The sequence below is a fragment of the Pipistrellus hanaki genome (assembly GCF_964339955.1).
Source record: "Pipistrellus hanaki genome assembly, chromosome: 2".
NCBI classification, from domain to species: domain Eukaryota; kingdom Metazoa; phylum Chordata; class Mammalia; order Chiroptera; family Vespertilionidae; genus Pipistrellus; species Pipistrellus hanaki.
Window position 1 is genome coordinate 170,883,812 of NC_140504.1, and position 15,990 is coordinate 170,899,801.

Sequence of the window (15,990 nt, forward strand, 5' to 3'; positions counted from 1 at the left end):
TTTATCACAGGATAGAGATAGCAGTTTAAAAATGGAATAAAAAAATAAAAATAAAATAAAAATGGAATAAAAAGGGTCATGGAATATAAATCTCTTTCTTACTTTAAAATACATACTCTTTCTCATCATCCTAGAAGATGAACCTAGCATATTTTCCATTGGCTGTAGATGTTATAAATACATTAATTGCAACAAAATCAGTTTTGTTTCAATTAATGTATTAATTATAAAGATAAGTGATAAGATTAAGCCTGCTTTATATTTTTTAACTTTTTGAGATGCTTGGTGAACAAAAGTTGTTTGTGTTTATGATTAAGTTTTGTTATTTAATGTTAAGTTGTACCTTGGTCAGAAAATATTAAGAACCTCAATTTGTTTTCATATAATCTGTTGCTTAAGATTTGGTCTGTTATTTAAAGCCCCGTGTAAAGACTGGACCTGCTTTAAGTAAAGCCTTTGGTTTCAAAATACTCAATTTTCTAGAAATTTGCAGTAATAATTTATGTTCTTTCAGTAAGTATTAAAAGAAGTAACTACTAACCATTTCTGTGCAAAGATGCTAGAAAATATGCTCCAAGCTTTTTTGTCTTTTTCTTCAGGTTAGGATCTTCTGTTTCTAATGAGGAGAGTATCTTTAAAGTCAGGAATTTATAAAGAGAGATTCCTGGATAGAAAAATCATAAAAGCTGTAATTCTAAATCCAAAGCTCAATTGGAACTTTGCTAATTCAACTTAATGTATAGAACTGTCCAAAGCTGAACAGAATGCCTTACCAGTAAGCCAGTTTCCCGGAACTGGAGAGTGATAAGCTCATATCTAAACTAAATGACTACTTCAGGTGGGATTGAGTGGGCTGGGCAAAGGTTGAAGTAGAGCTGTGAGCATCTTTTAGAGGGGTGGGCCTGGGTGGCTCTTAATGTCTTTTTCAGTCCTAACTATGATACACTAAAATATAAAGGACAGTTTTATTGATGTATTTTGTGCTATTTATCCCTTTGTGATTATCTAATTCAGATGGGCTTCTCAAGTTAAAAACATAACCTTTAATTCATTTTTGAGTTTCAGAAATATTTAACTTCTATTTTGAACCTAATCTCCACTTCAACAGTATGAGGTTCTGAGCCAGCCAAGGAGGACATTCATAATCTATTGACTGCCCATATGTTTGGGAATTGATTGCGCCAAGACATCCTTAGTAGGTGTAATGCAGAATTTAATATCAGACTGTACACAGGTGGTTTTAAAAGTGTTTCTTAAACTGTTCACCTTTGTAATGATTGTTGGGAGAGATCACCCGACAACCAAAAGTTGTCACCGATTTTCTAAATCTCACAGACCTGTACACTCAAATTAAACCCATTCATCATTAGCAAGAATACAATATATCACACTGGCAATTGTGACTGTAGAAGTTTGCATGGCGGATTTTGCTAAGGTCAGGCCTGCCCATAGACCCATACAATAAAAGGTTAGATTCTTATTTTAAAAATTTAAGGAATTATTTTCATTTCCAGAAAGATTTTTTTATTTGCCCTATTTTAAAAGGTTGTGAGTCTCACTTTCTTCATTGTCATGAGTATCTCGTAAGACTCTATTAATAACAATAAATAACTAAACTTCTCTACATTATCTTGATTTCTTTGTTCTCAGTACACGTAAGACAGTGGTCGGCAAACTGGCTCGTAAGCCACATGTGGCTCTTTGGCCCCTTGAGTGTGGCTCTTCCACAAAATACCATTTGCGGGCACCCACGCACAGTGCAACTGAAACTTCGTGGCCCATGCACAAAAGTCGGTTTTTGGCCTGGGCGAGTCTATTTTGAAGAAGTGGTTCTAACGCTGAGCCACACTCAAGGGGCCAAAGAGCCACATGTGGCTCGTGAGCTGCTGTTTGCCAACCACTGACCTAAGAGAATAGTGTATAGGTTATTCGCATATGGTGATAAGTGAAAATGTAATGGAAGCTGAGTTGAGGACCTTAGTTGGTTATATAGGACTCAGGATTTTATCTAGTCATTTCCAATTGTGATTCAAGACTCTTAATTCCCTCCAGAAACTCCAAGATCATATTGCTTCCTAGTACTTAGAGTTCCTGTTGATCTATAGAGCTTCTTATGTAGGCCTCTAGCTCTAGAAATTGGCTCCAAACCATTTCCCCTTACATCATCACCCACTAATGTCATTACATCAGAGTGAAATCTGCTTTGAAGATTGTACTCTTGGTTCTCCTTCAGTTTTTTTCCTTTTATCATTTCCTTTAGATCAGTGGTTCTCAACCTTCCTAATGCCGAGACCCTTTAATACAGTTCCTCATGTTGTGGTGACCCCCAACCATAAAATTATTTTCGTTACTACTTCATAACTGTAATTTTGCTACTGCTAATGAATCCTAATGTAAATATCTGTGTTTTCCGATATTCTTAGGCTCTACAGCAGTGGCTCTCAACCTGTGGGTCCTTACCCACAGGTTGAGAACTGCTAGCAGGGTCACCTAAGACCATTGGAAAACACAGATATTTACATTACGATTCATTAGCAGTAGCACAATTACAGTTATGAAGTAGCAACGAAAATAATTTTATGGTTGGGGGTCACCACAACATGAGGAACTGTATTAAAGGGTCGCGGCATTAGGAAGGTTAAAAACCACTACTTTAGAAGGAAAGAAAAAAAATCAGAGACCTCTAGAACATTTCAGACATTTGAATGAATCAGACATCCTCACAGACTAAACCTAGATTTAGCAGCCTTCATTCCACTCTGCTGATGGAATGATTGCCCAGCATGTATCCACATGGAGCTTGGAAAGTAACATGTTTGGTGCTTTTCTTTCCGCCCTTCAGAATTAATTCTTAATTACATAGCTTTCCACCAGCATCCTGTCACTGGCACTGTTAAACCTTTTCAAATAATTTCCCAAAATATAAATTCTTAGGACATCCCTAAGTTTCTAGTTCTTTGTGTTTGATTAAACTGTTTTTTGTGGGGAGGGGGTTGCATTTAAGTATTTACTAGGTGAGCATTTAAGACATCTGGAGTTTTTTACTTTCCTTTAAGACATTAAAATATTATCTATAGGTATAGTTGAAGTGGGGATTCTAACTGATCTTCTTTTGAACACTTCATAAAGCAATTGATTGAATGTAGGTTCTGACCTTCTTCTTTCTATTCTAAATTTAATTCCCCATTGTTGCAAAGTTAAATGAGTCCAGCCTGCATGGCTCAGTGATTGAGCATTGACCTAGGAAACGGGAGGTCACAGCTCGATTCCTGGTCAGGGCACATGCCCAGGTTGCGGGCACCATCCCCAATGTGGGGCATGCAGGAGATAGCCAATCGGTGATTCTCTCTCATCATTGATGTTTCCGTCTCTTCCTCTCCCTTCCTCCCTGAAATCAATAAAAATATATTTAGAAAAAGAAAAGTTAAATGAAGTAGTGTAAACATCCACAAGGAAAGATATAAATACCTTGGACAGAAAGTCTGGCTTTGTTATTATTTTTAATGTATCTGATGTATGTATTTGTTTTTAGTTTTCAGAATGTCCACAGAAGGAGGATTTGGTGGTACCAGCAGCAGTGATGCCCAGCAAAGTCTACAGACCTTCTGGCCTCGTGTCATGGATGAAATCCGGAGTTTAACAGTGGTAAGAAAGAAGGAGAAACTTTTAAAGAGACTAAATAGTTATGAGATGAATAACCCAAACAGACTAAAACATGTGTAAGCCCATTTACAAAGGCATAATTTATTCCTGATCTCTGGGTAGGGAAATAAAAATATAATTGATCTTAAGTGAAGTAACTACAAGGATTTTTTAATATCTTAGTGACTTTCCTCAGGAATGTGGATTTGTAGTGGGCACTTTTAGTTGGAGGTAGTTTAATGAGACAGATCTTTTAGAGAATATAGAAAAGTAGAGCTCTCACTTTTCTTCAGTTGCTTCAGTTCATTTCTTAGGCCCAACTTAATGGCCCTGACAAATTTCTAGAACCTGATGAAAACTATTGGGCAATTTATTAAAAAACAAATCTATTCTAAAGCAGTCACTTTTTCCAAGTTTTAAAAGATACACTTAGATTAGGGTTTCTCAGCAGCAACATTATTGACATTTTGGGGCTGAATAATTCTTTATTCTGAGAGCTGTCCTGTGAATTGCAGGATGTTTAGCAGAATCCTTGGCCTCTACTCCGCAGATGCCCGTAGCACGCTCCCCATGTCCTGGCTGTTGTACCAACCAAAAATGTCTCCAGACATTGGCAAATGTCTCTTGGGGGCTAAAATCATCCCCTGTTGAGAACTGCTGACTCAAACGTATCAAATATAACTCTGGCCCTTGGGGATCTTACAATCTAGTAATTATAACTAGAATCATTTATTCAATAAATATCTATTAAATACTGGGTCAGGCACAGTGATAAGTCTGAAGCAGTGAGAAAGTGCTATGGTAGCACAGAGGACACAGTGCTTGTTTCTCCCTGGTTGAGTTAGGGAAGCTTTAATTAAAAGGGACATTTTGTTGAGTCTTAAAACATTAGTAAGCATTCACTAGATGGAAAAGGTGGGAGAGTATATCCTCAGTAGAGTCAACCAGCATTCGTAAGGACATGGAGGCTGAGAGGGGAGGGCCTTATGTTTAGAGGAACAGCAAGAAGTTCAGAGTGGCTGGAGGTTACTATGTTGGTAGTAGTGGGTGGGGTAGGATTATAACAGTGGTAGCAGGAGGTGAGACAGGTTATAATTGGAATATTTTCAGAGTATAGTGTCATCTCCTTAATGAAGAATGTTCCATTTGGTGTCATTTCAGTTAGACGTGTCATTCCTACCTTGAAGGTATTAGTATCTTGGTAGAGCAGACACTGGATTCCTTACTAATGTAGAACTAATGTTGCAATTTCTTAGAATTATTAGCTTTTAATCTCTGACATATAAGGTCAGTTCATTTGTTCAAGCCCTTCTTACAGAGCGGTGTTTCTCAAACTTCATGAGGATCTTGTTTAAAAAAATAGATTTTGATATAGTAGGTTTGGAGCAGAGCCAGAGATTCTGCATTTCCTGAGTTCCCAGGCGAAGCTGAGTAGTAAGACTTTAAAAGCAGCAGTGGTCCTTAGCACTGACTCTGGATCTCAGTCACCAGGGGAGTTTTCAAAACTCATGATGCCAGAAATTCTGGACTCAGTTAGTTTGGGACAGAACCCAGGCATCTTGTTTTTTCAAAAGCTCTTCAGGTAATTCTAACATGCAGCCAAGATTGAAAATCATTGCTTTTGAGAGGAGTCGATCCTATCTTGCTGGAGTATCTGGCTGGATATGCCTGGAAAAGATTTCTCATCATTATTTGAAACTCTGGATGTGCTTTAGTGCTGCCTGAGACCCATTGGCTTTTCTTTGGCTCTGAACTCTCATTGAATGAATTCAGACTTGAAACTCAGCAGTTTCAGATGGCAGTATTTTTAATGGAGTTCTTTTGTTGTGATCAAAAGTACAGAAATGTTCTAAGAGAGAATCTGCTTTTCCACTTGCTGATAACACTACCAAGAGTAGAGTCAGTCTGTTTAAGTTGTCTTTCACTTGGATCAGCATCAGGAGAAATTAGCACATGAGTTGCATGGTTGCCAATGATGAGGGAACATGGAATTGAAAGCCAATTTGTGGATATCATTCTACTGATAATTAAGGCTCCCCTCTCCAATAAGGTTATTGTAAACTCTTACATTGGCTGTAAAGCTAGGATGAGATTATAGAAAACTGGGCTATTGTCAATAATAATAATCCATACACACATATCTTTTTTTCCCAAGTATTTTTCTTTTTTTTTTTCTTTTTTATTTTATTGATTTCAGAGAAGAAGGGAGAGGAGAGAGAGAAAGAAACATCAATGATGAGAATTATTGATCGGCTGCCTCTTGCACAGCCTTCTACTGGGGATTGAGCTGGCAACCCAGGCATGTGTCCTTGACCAGAATCAAACCCAAGAGCCTTCAGTCCACAGGCCGATCTCTGTCCACTGAGCCAAAACGGCTGGGGCACACACACACATGTATCTGAAGATCCACTTTTCACACACTGTCCCCTTAGAGCTCAAGGTTTGGGGATTATGAGAAAGTTTCTTGTAAAAGAAAAGATTGGGATGGGCTTAAAGCAGAGCTTTTTGTAAATTTCTGCCTCACTTTATATTTCTCCAGGGTGGGAATTATATAATCTCTTTATCATTGACCCTTTCTTCTTGATTTTGACTAAAGACTAGTCTTAGAGAAATTCTGAAAGTGGGTATTTTTATTCTTTCAAGTTGGGAAAGAAGGTCTTTTTATTTATTTATTTATTTATTTATTTATTTATTTATTTTATCAGTTTTGGGCTTTGATTAAGTAATCTTGGAACAAACTTATGGAAATTATATTCACTAACCAAGTCAAATAAGAGTGCACTTGCAAGAGTGCTGAATCTTACTGTCTTGTATCGTATATATCATCCTGGGAGGCCTTTCAAAGGAATTATCATCTCCATTGTCTTTGGGATTTCTGTTTAGCATCATCATATTCTGTGATATGCCACACATGAAGGAACACGAGTGATTGATTTCTGTGGTAAATGTTTTGTTTTTTTAAATCCCTTTAGGGTCTGGCCTCAATCCAGCATTCTCTTTCATGTTGCTGCCCTCTGTACTAAGGTCATATATCTAAAACTTAAATAGGGCCTGTTTTGTGTGTCTCTGCTTCTGCGCATGCTGCTCTCTCTGTCTGAAGATGAATTCTCTGTTTTTCCAACAAGCAAATTTGTAGCATCCCTTCTACACAATTCAGTTGTCAGCCTCTCTGTGGAACATTTGCCAACTCCTCTTGCTCACTCCAACCCCCCATTTCCAGCTGGTATTTTCTTCTTTGTTTCTGTGGAATTTTACACCCCCATCCTATCTAATAAAAGGGTAATATGCAAATCGACCATCACTCCAACACACAAGATGGCTGCTCCCATGTGGACACATGATGGCCTCCACAAGATGGCTCGCAAGGGAGGGAAGTTGGGAGGGACCAGGCCAGTTGGGAGGACCCAGGCCTGCAGGGAGAGCAGTTGGGGGGGACCAGGCCTGCAGGGGAGGGCAGCTAGTGGTGACCAGGCCTGCAGGGGAGGACAGTTAAGAGTGACCAGGCTGTCAGGGGAGCAGTTAGGCATCAATCAGGCTGGCAGGAGAGTAGTTAGAGGCTGATCAGCCTGGCAGGCAGAAGCGTTTCGGGGCAATCAGGAAGGCAGGCAGGTGAGTAGTTGGGAGCCAGCAGTCCTGAATTATGAAAGGGATGTCCAACTTCCCGTTTAGGCCTGAACCTACCAGGATTGGGCCAAAATAGGCAGTCGGACATCCCTCAAGGGGTCCCAGATTGGAGAGGGTGCAGGCTGGGCTGAGGGACACCCCCTGCCCCTGCACAAATTTCATGCACTGGGCCTCTAGTTCTAATATAATATACGGTGTTATAATGTTTTTATGTGACTGTCTCTAACAAACTATAAGCTGTTCAAAGGTAAGAATAGATTTGCATCTTCCACACAGCAGCACGTTTCATATTGAGTTACATGAATGAGTAAATGAAAGCAGAGGAAAAAAATAAGAATAGAAAGAATGTGTCCTGCTCTCTCCTTTTGGTAAAAATTTAATAAACTGAAATTCTAAACCTCTGCCACTCCAGGGTTAGTTTTAGTAGAGGCTTCATGGAAAACATTGACACCTACTTTGGAAAATGAAAAGATGAAAAGTTGGTGTTGGAAGTTTGTGGAGGTCAGTGGTAGCCAGTAGCAAGCAGCTTGTTGAGTTTGTGTGGGGAAATTAGATGTCTTTGTGTGCATTTTATCCTAATAGTTGTTCTTCCCTTCTGTAATTATAAAATGGGTTCTGGGAAGGCTGTTTATGTTTTTCACAAGTACCCCTTTCTTTAACATATAGTTGAGGTTTGCTGTTGGTCTTGGAAAAGAAAGTGTACTTTTTTTTTGTTAATTATACCAAATCTTAAATAGTAGCTGCTTTTTCTATAATGTGATGATGCAAAATCTCATGTGAACATATTGGAATTGGTGTGAGTCACATTTCAGAACACTTATAAAATCAATCACTTGACACCTAGTCTCAGCAGGGAATTTGCTGATTTTAGCTAATCTTTGCCTTTTCACCTTTTTCTTCATTCTAGCTCTGAAACCCAGAATTGATTTTTAATTCTAGAATTGCATCCATCATTGAGCATGCTTTGAAATACCAGTAGTATCAAAATAAAACAAAAAAGGGCTTAATCACAAATAATTGAGTAGTGCTGATCAAAAAGCCCTTTCCTAAATCCTATCCACAGTAAAGTTGATGTGGTCCGTGTCTGTCCGTCCCGTCCTGTTCCCCTCTCCCCCACCCCCTAGTTTTGTTATTTAAGAAAAAAAGTGTCAGGGCTAAGGGCTATTCTAAAAAGCCAGCTGAAAAATTTACCCTCACCCTTCTTCCATAATCTTCTAATTCACCCCACCCCCTCAGCTAATTTTGGAAACAAGCCCTTTGTTGCTATGATGGGAAGGGAGGCCCCCCCCCAATTTCTGGTGTCAGATTAGAGCAAAGGTCAGAAGAAGAGAACTGTGGGGTCACTGTGGTCAGGTGATGCTGGCATTTGCAATCTCCAAGTAGAAGAAAGAATTGGCAACTTAGAGGAATGAATTTTTGCTCCTGAGGCAGAAACTCCTTTTAAAGCTCTACATGAGTTAAGAATTTTGCTAGGAGCTTGTTTTTTTTGTTGTTGTTTTCATTTTATTTGTACCTCCTCTGCTGCCATATTTTTAAAAGGAGGGACTAAGCCTACCAGTGTGCTTCCTAATGCCTGTCTTGCTCTATTGATTGTCCCCACCATTTATGCACCTTTTGTTACTCATTTTAGAAAGATTTCCGAGTACAGGAACTGCCACTGGCTCGTATTAAGAAGATTATGAAGCTGGATGAAGATGTGAAGGTGAATTTATGTTCATTTTTATTTATATTGAAGCTAAAATAATGGGTGGGTTATTGCTCATTTCTCTAGAGCACATGTGTCAAACACAAGGCCCGCGGGCCAAATCCAGCCCGCCAGGCCTTGCAATGTGGCCCGCACCGCGCTGTCGTCACTGCACTCCGCTGTCAGTTTATGACATTGTCAGTTTATGACTGTTCAGTAAACCATTCGGCCCGCGATTTAGGCTGGATTTTAGATTTTGGCCCCTTCTCTGATTGAGTTCGACACCCCTACTCTAGAGCTCAAATTTAATTAAATAAAAATGAAAATATTGCCTGTTGCTTTTTTATTTAGTTCCTCATAAAATTTTAAGTATGCTAAAATTGAACAATTTTAATTATAATATTACGCTTCTCTGAAAGTTAGGGGTGTCCTGTTTTCTAGATGTTAGAAAAATGCTTAGTGCTTTTTGAAACAACCCAGTTCTTTTTAGCATGTAGTGTAAACATGAAACATCAAATCATCAGAACAGTCCCATCTTCTTAGCAACTTAATACAGTCTCTAATTTGTTGATCTGAGCTCTAGGAAATGTTTGATAATGGTATTATATCTGTGAGTTGTTTTACATGAATAGTACTTATGAGAGGGTTTACTTCAAGGAGGCCATTACTTAGGTATTCTTAGGAGTCTGTCACCCACTACAACTCTCTCAGAAAAAGAGAAGTTCCCTCCTTACCACTCAAAATGAATAGTCTCTTGTATTTATATAGGAAGCTAACAGTTCACAGCAATTTTCCCTTCTATTAGCTCAATTCTTCATCATAGTAACCCGGTGAGATTTGGTAGGATAAGAATTAGTAGTTTAATTTTCTAAATATGGAGATAGACCCCCCCCCCAAAAAAAAAAAAAAAAATGAAAATTGACTTGCCTAGAGTAGGAGAACCAAGATCCCAATACTCATCTGCTTCCTTAACTCCATAGCTCATCCAATGCCTGTATCCTATACAGACCATCTCACCAAGGATCCAGGGCCTTGTTTGGCCAAGAGCTTATATTACTTGAGTACTTACTGTGTTTCAGTCCCTGTGCTGGGAGTTTATACATATATCTTCTCATTTTATTCCCACAATAGTACTGGAAAGTTATCCTCTTTTTCAGTATGTGAAAAATGAAGCCCAAAAGGATGGGAAGCTTGAGATTTTGCCTAAATCCATTGGCTCTCAGACTCATTATTTTCCTACCTTGTCTCTCTTTGGATTATATCACTTACTGACTTTATGGCCCTGGGCAAGTTACTTCACCTCTCTTAAAACTAGCTTCTCTAGCCAAAACCGGTTTGGCTCAGTGGATAGAGCATCGGCCTGTGGACTCAAGGGTCCCAGGTTCGATTCCGGTCAAGGGCATGTACCTTGGTTGTGGGCATATTCCCAGTGGAGGGTGTGCAGGAGGCAGCTGATCAATTATTCTCTCTCATCGATGTTTCTAGCTCTCTATCTCCCTCCCTTCCTCTCTGTAAAAAATCAATAAAATATATTTTTTAAAAAACAAAACAAAAAACTAGCTTCTCTGACAAGCTGTTATGAGAGTAAGAAAGTGCATGGTAGGTGCTAGATAAGTGTTCTTTTTTCCTCTTCCCTTCTACCTGTTTTGTTCCTACTTGTGGGTTTATTTTACATGGAATCTCTTGGGGCTACCACATTCTCATTTTCTAACACTTGCCCCATAGTCCAGTGGCAGAACATGAGATAAGGGGCAAATTAACTGGTTTGAATGACTCATGATTGACAGACCTACATCTGTTACAGATGATCAGTGCAGAAGCCCCTGTGCTTTTTGCCAAGGCAGCCCAGATTTTTATCACAGAGTTGACTCTTCGAGCCTGGATCCACACAGAGGATAACAAGCGTCGGACTCTACAGGTAATATTATAGATCTACATTGGGAAAACTGGGCAAGTAACTAGTTGCCTGCTTCTCTTGCATTGCTTAGACCAAATATTATTTTTCCTTAGGCCTCTGACAAGCTGAGTGTAATTGGTATCTTCCCTACTGTTGGGAGGCAGTCATACCTTATGGCCATGATAGTATTTTCCCACCAAGAATTTTAATTTCCAGCTCTCCCATGGTTTTCACAACTCAGTGATTGAGTTATTCACTTGGTGAGTCCTCACTATAAACAGATGGAGGCTAAACTTATATTTATCTATTTCCAGATGTAAACAACTTCTGGTTGGAAGCCTTGGGAGACTCCAAGAATGGATAGTCCCAGGAAGAATCAGTTTTACTGACCTCATTAGCCTTTCTTTCCTTGTCTGCTTTCCTGAGAATCCTTTTTCTCTTCTTTTTTTGTTCTCTTTTTGTTTTAATCCAGCAAACCAACATTCATATTGTATGAAGACCTCTTGGTCATTGGCTCTAGAGGCTCTCCCCTCAATCACCAGGGCCTAGCTCTTCAAAGAAACATTTCTCAGACATAGAGTAAGATGTCGCAAATATAAGAGAGTGACAGTATCTTAACAACAAAGCCAAGAGTGTAAATTATATCTTCTTCTTATCTTCCTCTTGCCTCAAAAGTTGCAAAAACATTTATTTATTTATCTATTTATTCTACAAGTATTTATTAAACACCCACAATGTGCCGAGCACTGTTCTAGGCTCTGGATACATAAAACAGACAACAGTCTTCACCCCAGAGGAGTCTACATTCTAGTGCAGCTAAGCATTGAGAACTTACTTTATGGCTGCCTTGAAGGAAGTCTGTAGATCTAAAGAGCCAATTGAAGTTACCTTCACAAGATCAGTTAAGAAAAAAATAAAATAAAATGGTCAAAACATTGGAATGGGCTCTTCCAAAAAGAAGATTCCAAATGACCAGTAAGCATATGAAAAGGTGCATAGCATAATTTGTCATCTGGGAAATCCAAAGTAAAACCACAGTGAGATGCTAGTTTATACCCACTAAGTGACTAAAATCAAGATAGGAATATACTATATAAAAAATTGACATATTCTTGAAATTAATTACTGTTCAACAATAAAAGAAACAGACTTGATCCAATGATGGATTCATCCAACATGGATGAATCACAAAAATAACATGTTAAGTAAAAGAAAGCAGAGAAAAAAATTACATAGCACATGGTGCCATGTAGTGTTCATAGTGATAGAAATAAAAGTTGTGGTTACCTCAGATTGGGGTATAGGGGTAGGGAGGGCATGGTAATTGGTTGGAAAGTGATGGAAGGGAACTTCATATTCTTATCGAGGTGATAGCCACATGGGTGTATATATTTATAAAAATTCATCCAGCTGTGTAATTAAGATTTATATATCTTACTGAATATGAGTAATAATTCAGTAAAATGTTAGCACTTAAAAATTACAATGTTAAAAAGACTGATTTAAAGTATTTCTATGTTTTCAAAATACTGTAGAACACATTAGTGTTTGTTTGAAGGTGGTTATTATTTCTTTCTCTTTCACCCCTCCTCTCATTTCATGCTTAGATGAGCCGTTTAGATAGCTTTGAGTAGGTGACATCATCAAGAATGTGATACTATATCCTGCTAATCGTAAATGAGTCCTGGCAGCTTTAAAATGTGCCCTGCTTTGATAGGATGGGTTTATTATCAAGCTGATGGTTGGCAAGAATGGAGGACTGAAGTTTTGCATTTCAGTGGCTTTGGGCCATCACAGAGACAAGGGAAGGAAAAAACAGAAAATTTCCATCCCCTCCTATTTTGTCTGATGAGTCACCTTTTCTTAAGATGTGATATGTAGAGGTTGCTAAGGATTTTGCTTAGAAGGTTGACTTTTCCTTCACCCCAACATTTTATTATGAAAAAATTCACACATAAGCAAAGTTTATAGTGAACACTTGTATACTCACCACCTGGATCTTGCCACTAAAAGTTTACATATTTTATCCCCATATCTATCTTTCTATCCATCAAATCATCATCTATTTTTAAATGAATTTCAAAGTTTACTTTCCCCTAAATACATGCATATCATTCACTAGTTCACTCTTTCCCCCCTTTTTTTTTCTTTAAAATTTTCTTACACTGTTAGTATGTTGACTTTTAGAAAGAAAGAAAGAAAGAAAGAACATTTCATTTTTATTATTTAAAAAAAGGAAGTGTTACTCTTAGAAAGAACCCCTTCAAAGCAGGCCTTGGTTTCAGAATTATTAGTCAACCGACTCCTGTGTTCTCAGCCCACCTGAGCCTCTGTTCTAGTAACTTCAGACTTCCAATATTTATATCACATTAAATAAGATTTAAACCATGGGTTTAATTAACATTGCAATTTTAAATTTCAAAATAAAAGTTTTGGAAATTTAAGATACAGATCAGTACAGTAACTAGAAAATATTGCAAAAAGTTATTGAATTAGGATTTCAGCCAGGAAATTCAAAATAGATTTTAACTGCTTCTGAACTAAGGCAAAATACTATTTAGAGTCTTAAAAAGGTTATAAAATCGAATAATTGCCTAACCTTGCTAACAACGTAATGACCAGAAACCTGCTACCTGAGATTGCTAGATTTGTACAGTTTTAGCTGGAGGTCCATTGTTTAACAGTCATGAAGAGGACCTGGGGACAGAATCTAGCATAGGCAGTAGTAGTTAGAGGCTCAAATATTCAGCTTGTGGAGCACAAGCTACAGGTAGCGTTTTTTTTTTGTTTTTTTTTTGTCGACTTTGTAGATATCTTTCTAGCAGGTCTGATCATTTGAAGTTACTAAGAGTTTGGCTGTGCTTATTTCAGCTGTAGACTTGGCCATGGGTACTTAGTTTGGCTTAGAAGTCGTCATCTTCTCTTACTTGTAACCTGGAAGTTATAAAGCCAGGTGAACTAGTTTCTCCCCAGGCTAATTTTTACCTTGCTTTTCTTTGTTACAGAGGAATGATATCGCCATGGCAATTACAAAATTTGATCAGTTTGACTTTCTCATTGATATTGTCCCAAGAGATGAACTGAAACCTCCAAAGCGTCAGGTGAGCTGGGAAAGCATTGCTGCTGCCAAGCACCTTGCATATGGGTGTCTAATAATGCTCCCTTTCCTCTCTCAGCACAAGCCATTTGCTATTTCTTTTGCTACTTCTCTAGACCAGATCCATCCTTAACATCACCTTCTGCTACTCATTTATGGATACTTTTAACTCAGTGCCGCTGAGGTGGTATTTCAATGAAAATAGATAAAGTTAAAATTAAAGACTTTGATTATAAATAGTAAAAGTGAAGCTCATTTCAAGGTATCCTAGGAACTCTATCAGAGTTCTTAATCTGGGATGGGAGAACATGTCCAGTTACAGATTTTAGATTTTCAAGAAACAGCGTCTATGTGCACAGTGTGTTTGGAGTGAGTGGACTTTGGTTTTTTCTTACTCTTGATTGTGGTTCTCATATAATGCTCTGGTTACATATTAAATCATCTGTTAGGGTTTTAAAAAATACCAGTGCCCAGGCTCCACCCCACACCAAGTTGAATCAGAATCTGAGAGTGGAGGCCCAGGCATCAGTACTTTTTAAAGCTCCCCAGATGCTTTTAATGTACAACCAGATTTGAGAACCACCGCTAAAACTGTTTTTTAAGCAGTCACTAGAAAGAATGTGAATGTCTACCTGCCTGTCGTTCCCATCTTCTACCTGCCCCTCTCCAAAGTTCACACCGATTTTTTCCCCCCAGCACCTTGGGTGCATAAGTCTCTTAATTGTGGTTTTAATAGGCCCCTATCCTTTATAACTCATTTGTTCGGGCACACAAATTTGTGACTCATCGGGTGTAATTGAGACACTTGGGGAATAGTACCGGAGTCTGGCGGGAGCAAAGGTGTGCCTTGTTCTGCTTGCTTTATTTTCTTAACAAAACTTTAAGTGGTTTTAATGAATTATTTCATAGTATATTATCGTTGGAAACGGGTCATTCAGTGACTCTCAGGCTGTCTTTATTAATAACCAATCAGAAGGTGTAAGACAAGTGGGTGTCTTAAAAGACATTTGTAATCCTGACCCTGCCTGGGAGCCTTTGGATTAGTAAGCCCTCCGTTACCCCCTTACTAGTACAGGGAGCCTCACTGTGTCTCCATTCTTTCTGGGCAGTCTTTGCTACTGTAAACATCCTTGACTGGAAGCTGTAAGGTGTTCAGAGGAGCTTTCAGTCGGATGTTTACAGCGGCAGGCTGCCACGGTCGTCCCTGGCTTTGAGACATTGCAGGTTAGTGCCCGTGGACTCCCTTCCTCTCTGAGAAGTCACTACTGCAAGAACCCAGACCACTTCTCTTCCTTCAAAAAATGATATGACACACATGCTCTCCGTGTTGGAATTTGTTTGAGCAGCCCCCTTTAAAAACAAAGTGGTGATGTCTGTCAGAAAATCTGGCCTTGTGCTAACTTCTGCTTGTTCTCTGTGGGCTGCCTGCTGAATCAGCTGGCTGGAGAGAAGGGTCGTGTCCTGTTCCTTCCTTCGAAGTCCTCAGTACTTGGCTCTCTTAGGGTGTCAGACAGCTCCTTGTTCCATCTTGACTCTAAATGCTGTAATCCATCTCTTTTTTAAAGCGTGTCTAGCTAAAACAACTCCTTGCTGTCTAGACTCAGTTCTTTGTAGGTGTTCAGGCCATTAATTGCTGCCTGGCCTTTGAAAGGTTGAGATTACTGCAAGCTGGCCTGAAATTCTCAGGTAGCATTTGTAATCCTCTATAGGCATGAAGTTTTCCCAATCTCCAAATTGGCTGACACCTTTTTAAGTCCTGGAAAAGCACCTACTCCAAAATTCACCCTTTCTGAAGAGGCAGCCGCTTGCTCTTACTACTGCAGCTAATGTACTTTTTTCCAGTCTGTGGCTGGTAGCACAACACTGTGGTAGGTGATGCTGCTCATTCTCTGGCTTTAGTCTCCACTTCTGAACACATCCCAAGAGTAAAACCTCTGTTTGGGGAGGCACAGCTAAAGCTGGGCAAGTACCCCATTCTGGATTGATTCAGCAATTTATTCCAAGATTGTTCTAGCATCTGGGATGATGTTCCACTACTGGGGAAAG

General features: G+C 38.9%; 1 protein-coding gene across 10 annotated transcripts in view; it reads left to right on the forward strand.

The window, feature by feature from the left end:
• The window catches only part of NFYC (nuclear transcription factor Y subunit gamma), a 66,404-nt gene that overhangs the window by 36,385 nt on the left and 14,029 nt on the right, over nucleotides 1–15,990 (forward strand). For all 10 annotated transcript variants that reach the window (XM_084874640.1, XM_084874646.1, XM_084874642.1 and 7 more), the window contains exons 2-5: nucleotides 3,533–3,645; nucleotides 8,897–8,968; nucleotides 10,755–10,868; nucleotides 13,853–13,948. In XM_084874640.1, the coding sequence (XP_084730766.1) occupies nucleotides 3,541–3,645; nucleotides 8,897–8,968; nucleotides 10,755–10,868; nucleotides 13,853–13,948 (387 nt within the window). In that variant the 5' untranslated portion in view covers nucleotides 3,533–3,540. The remainder of the gene's footprint in view (nucleotides 1–3,532; nucleotides 3,646–8,896; nucleotides 8,969–10,754; nucleotides 10,869–13,852; nucleotides 13,949–15,990) is intronic.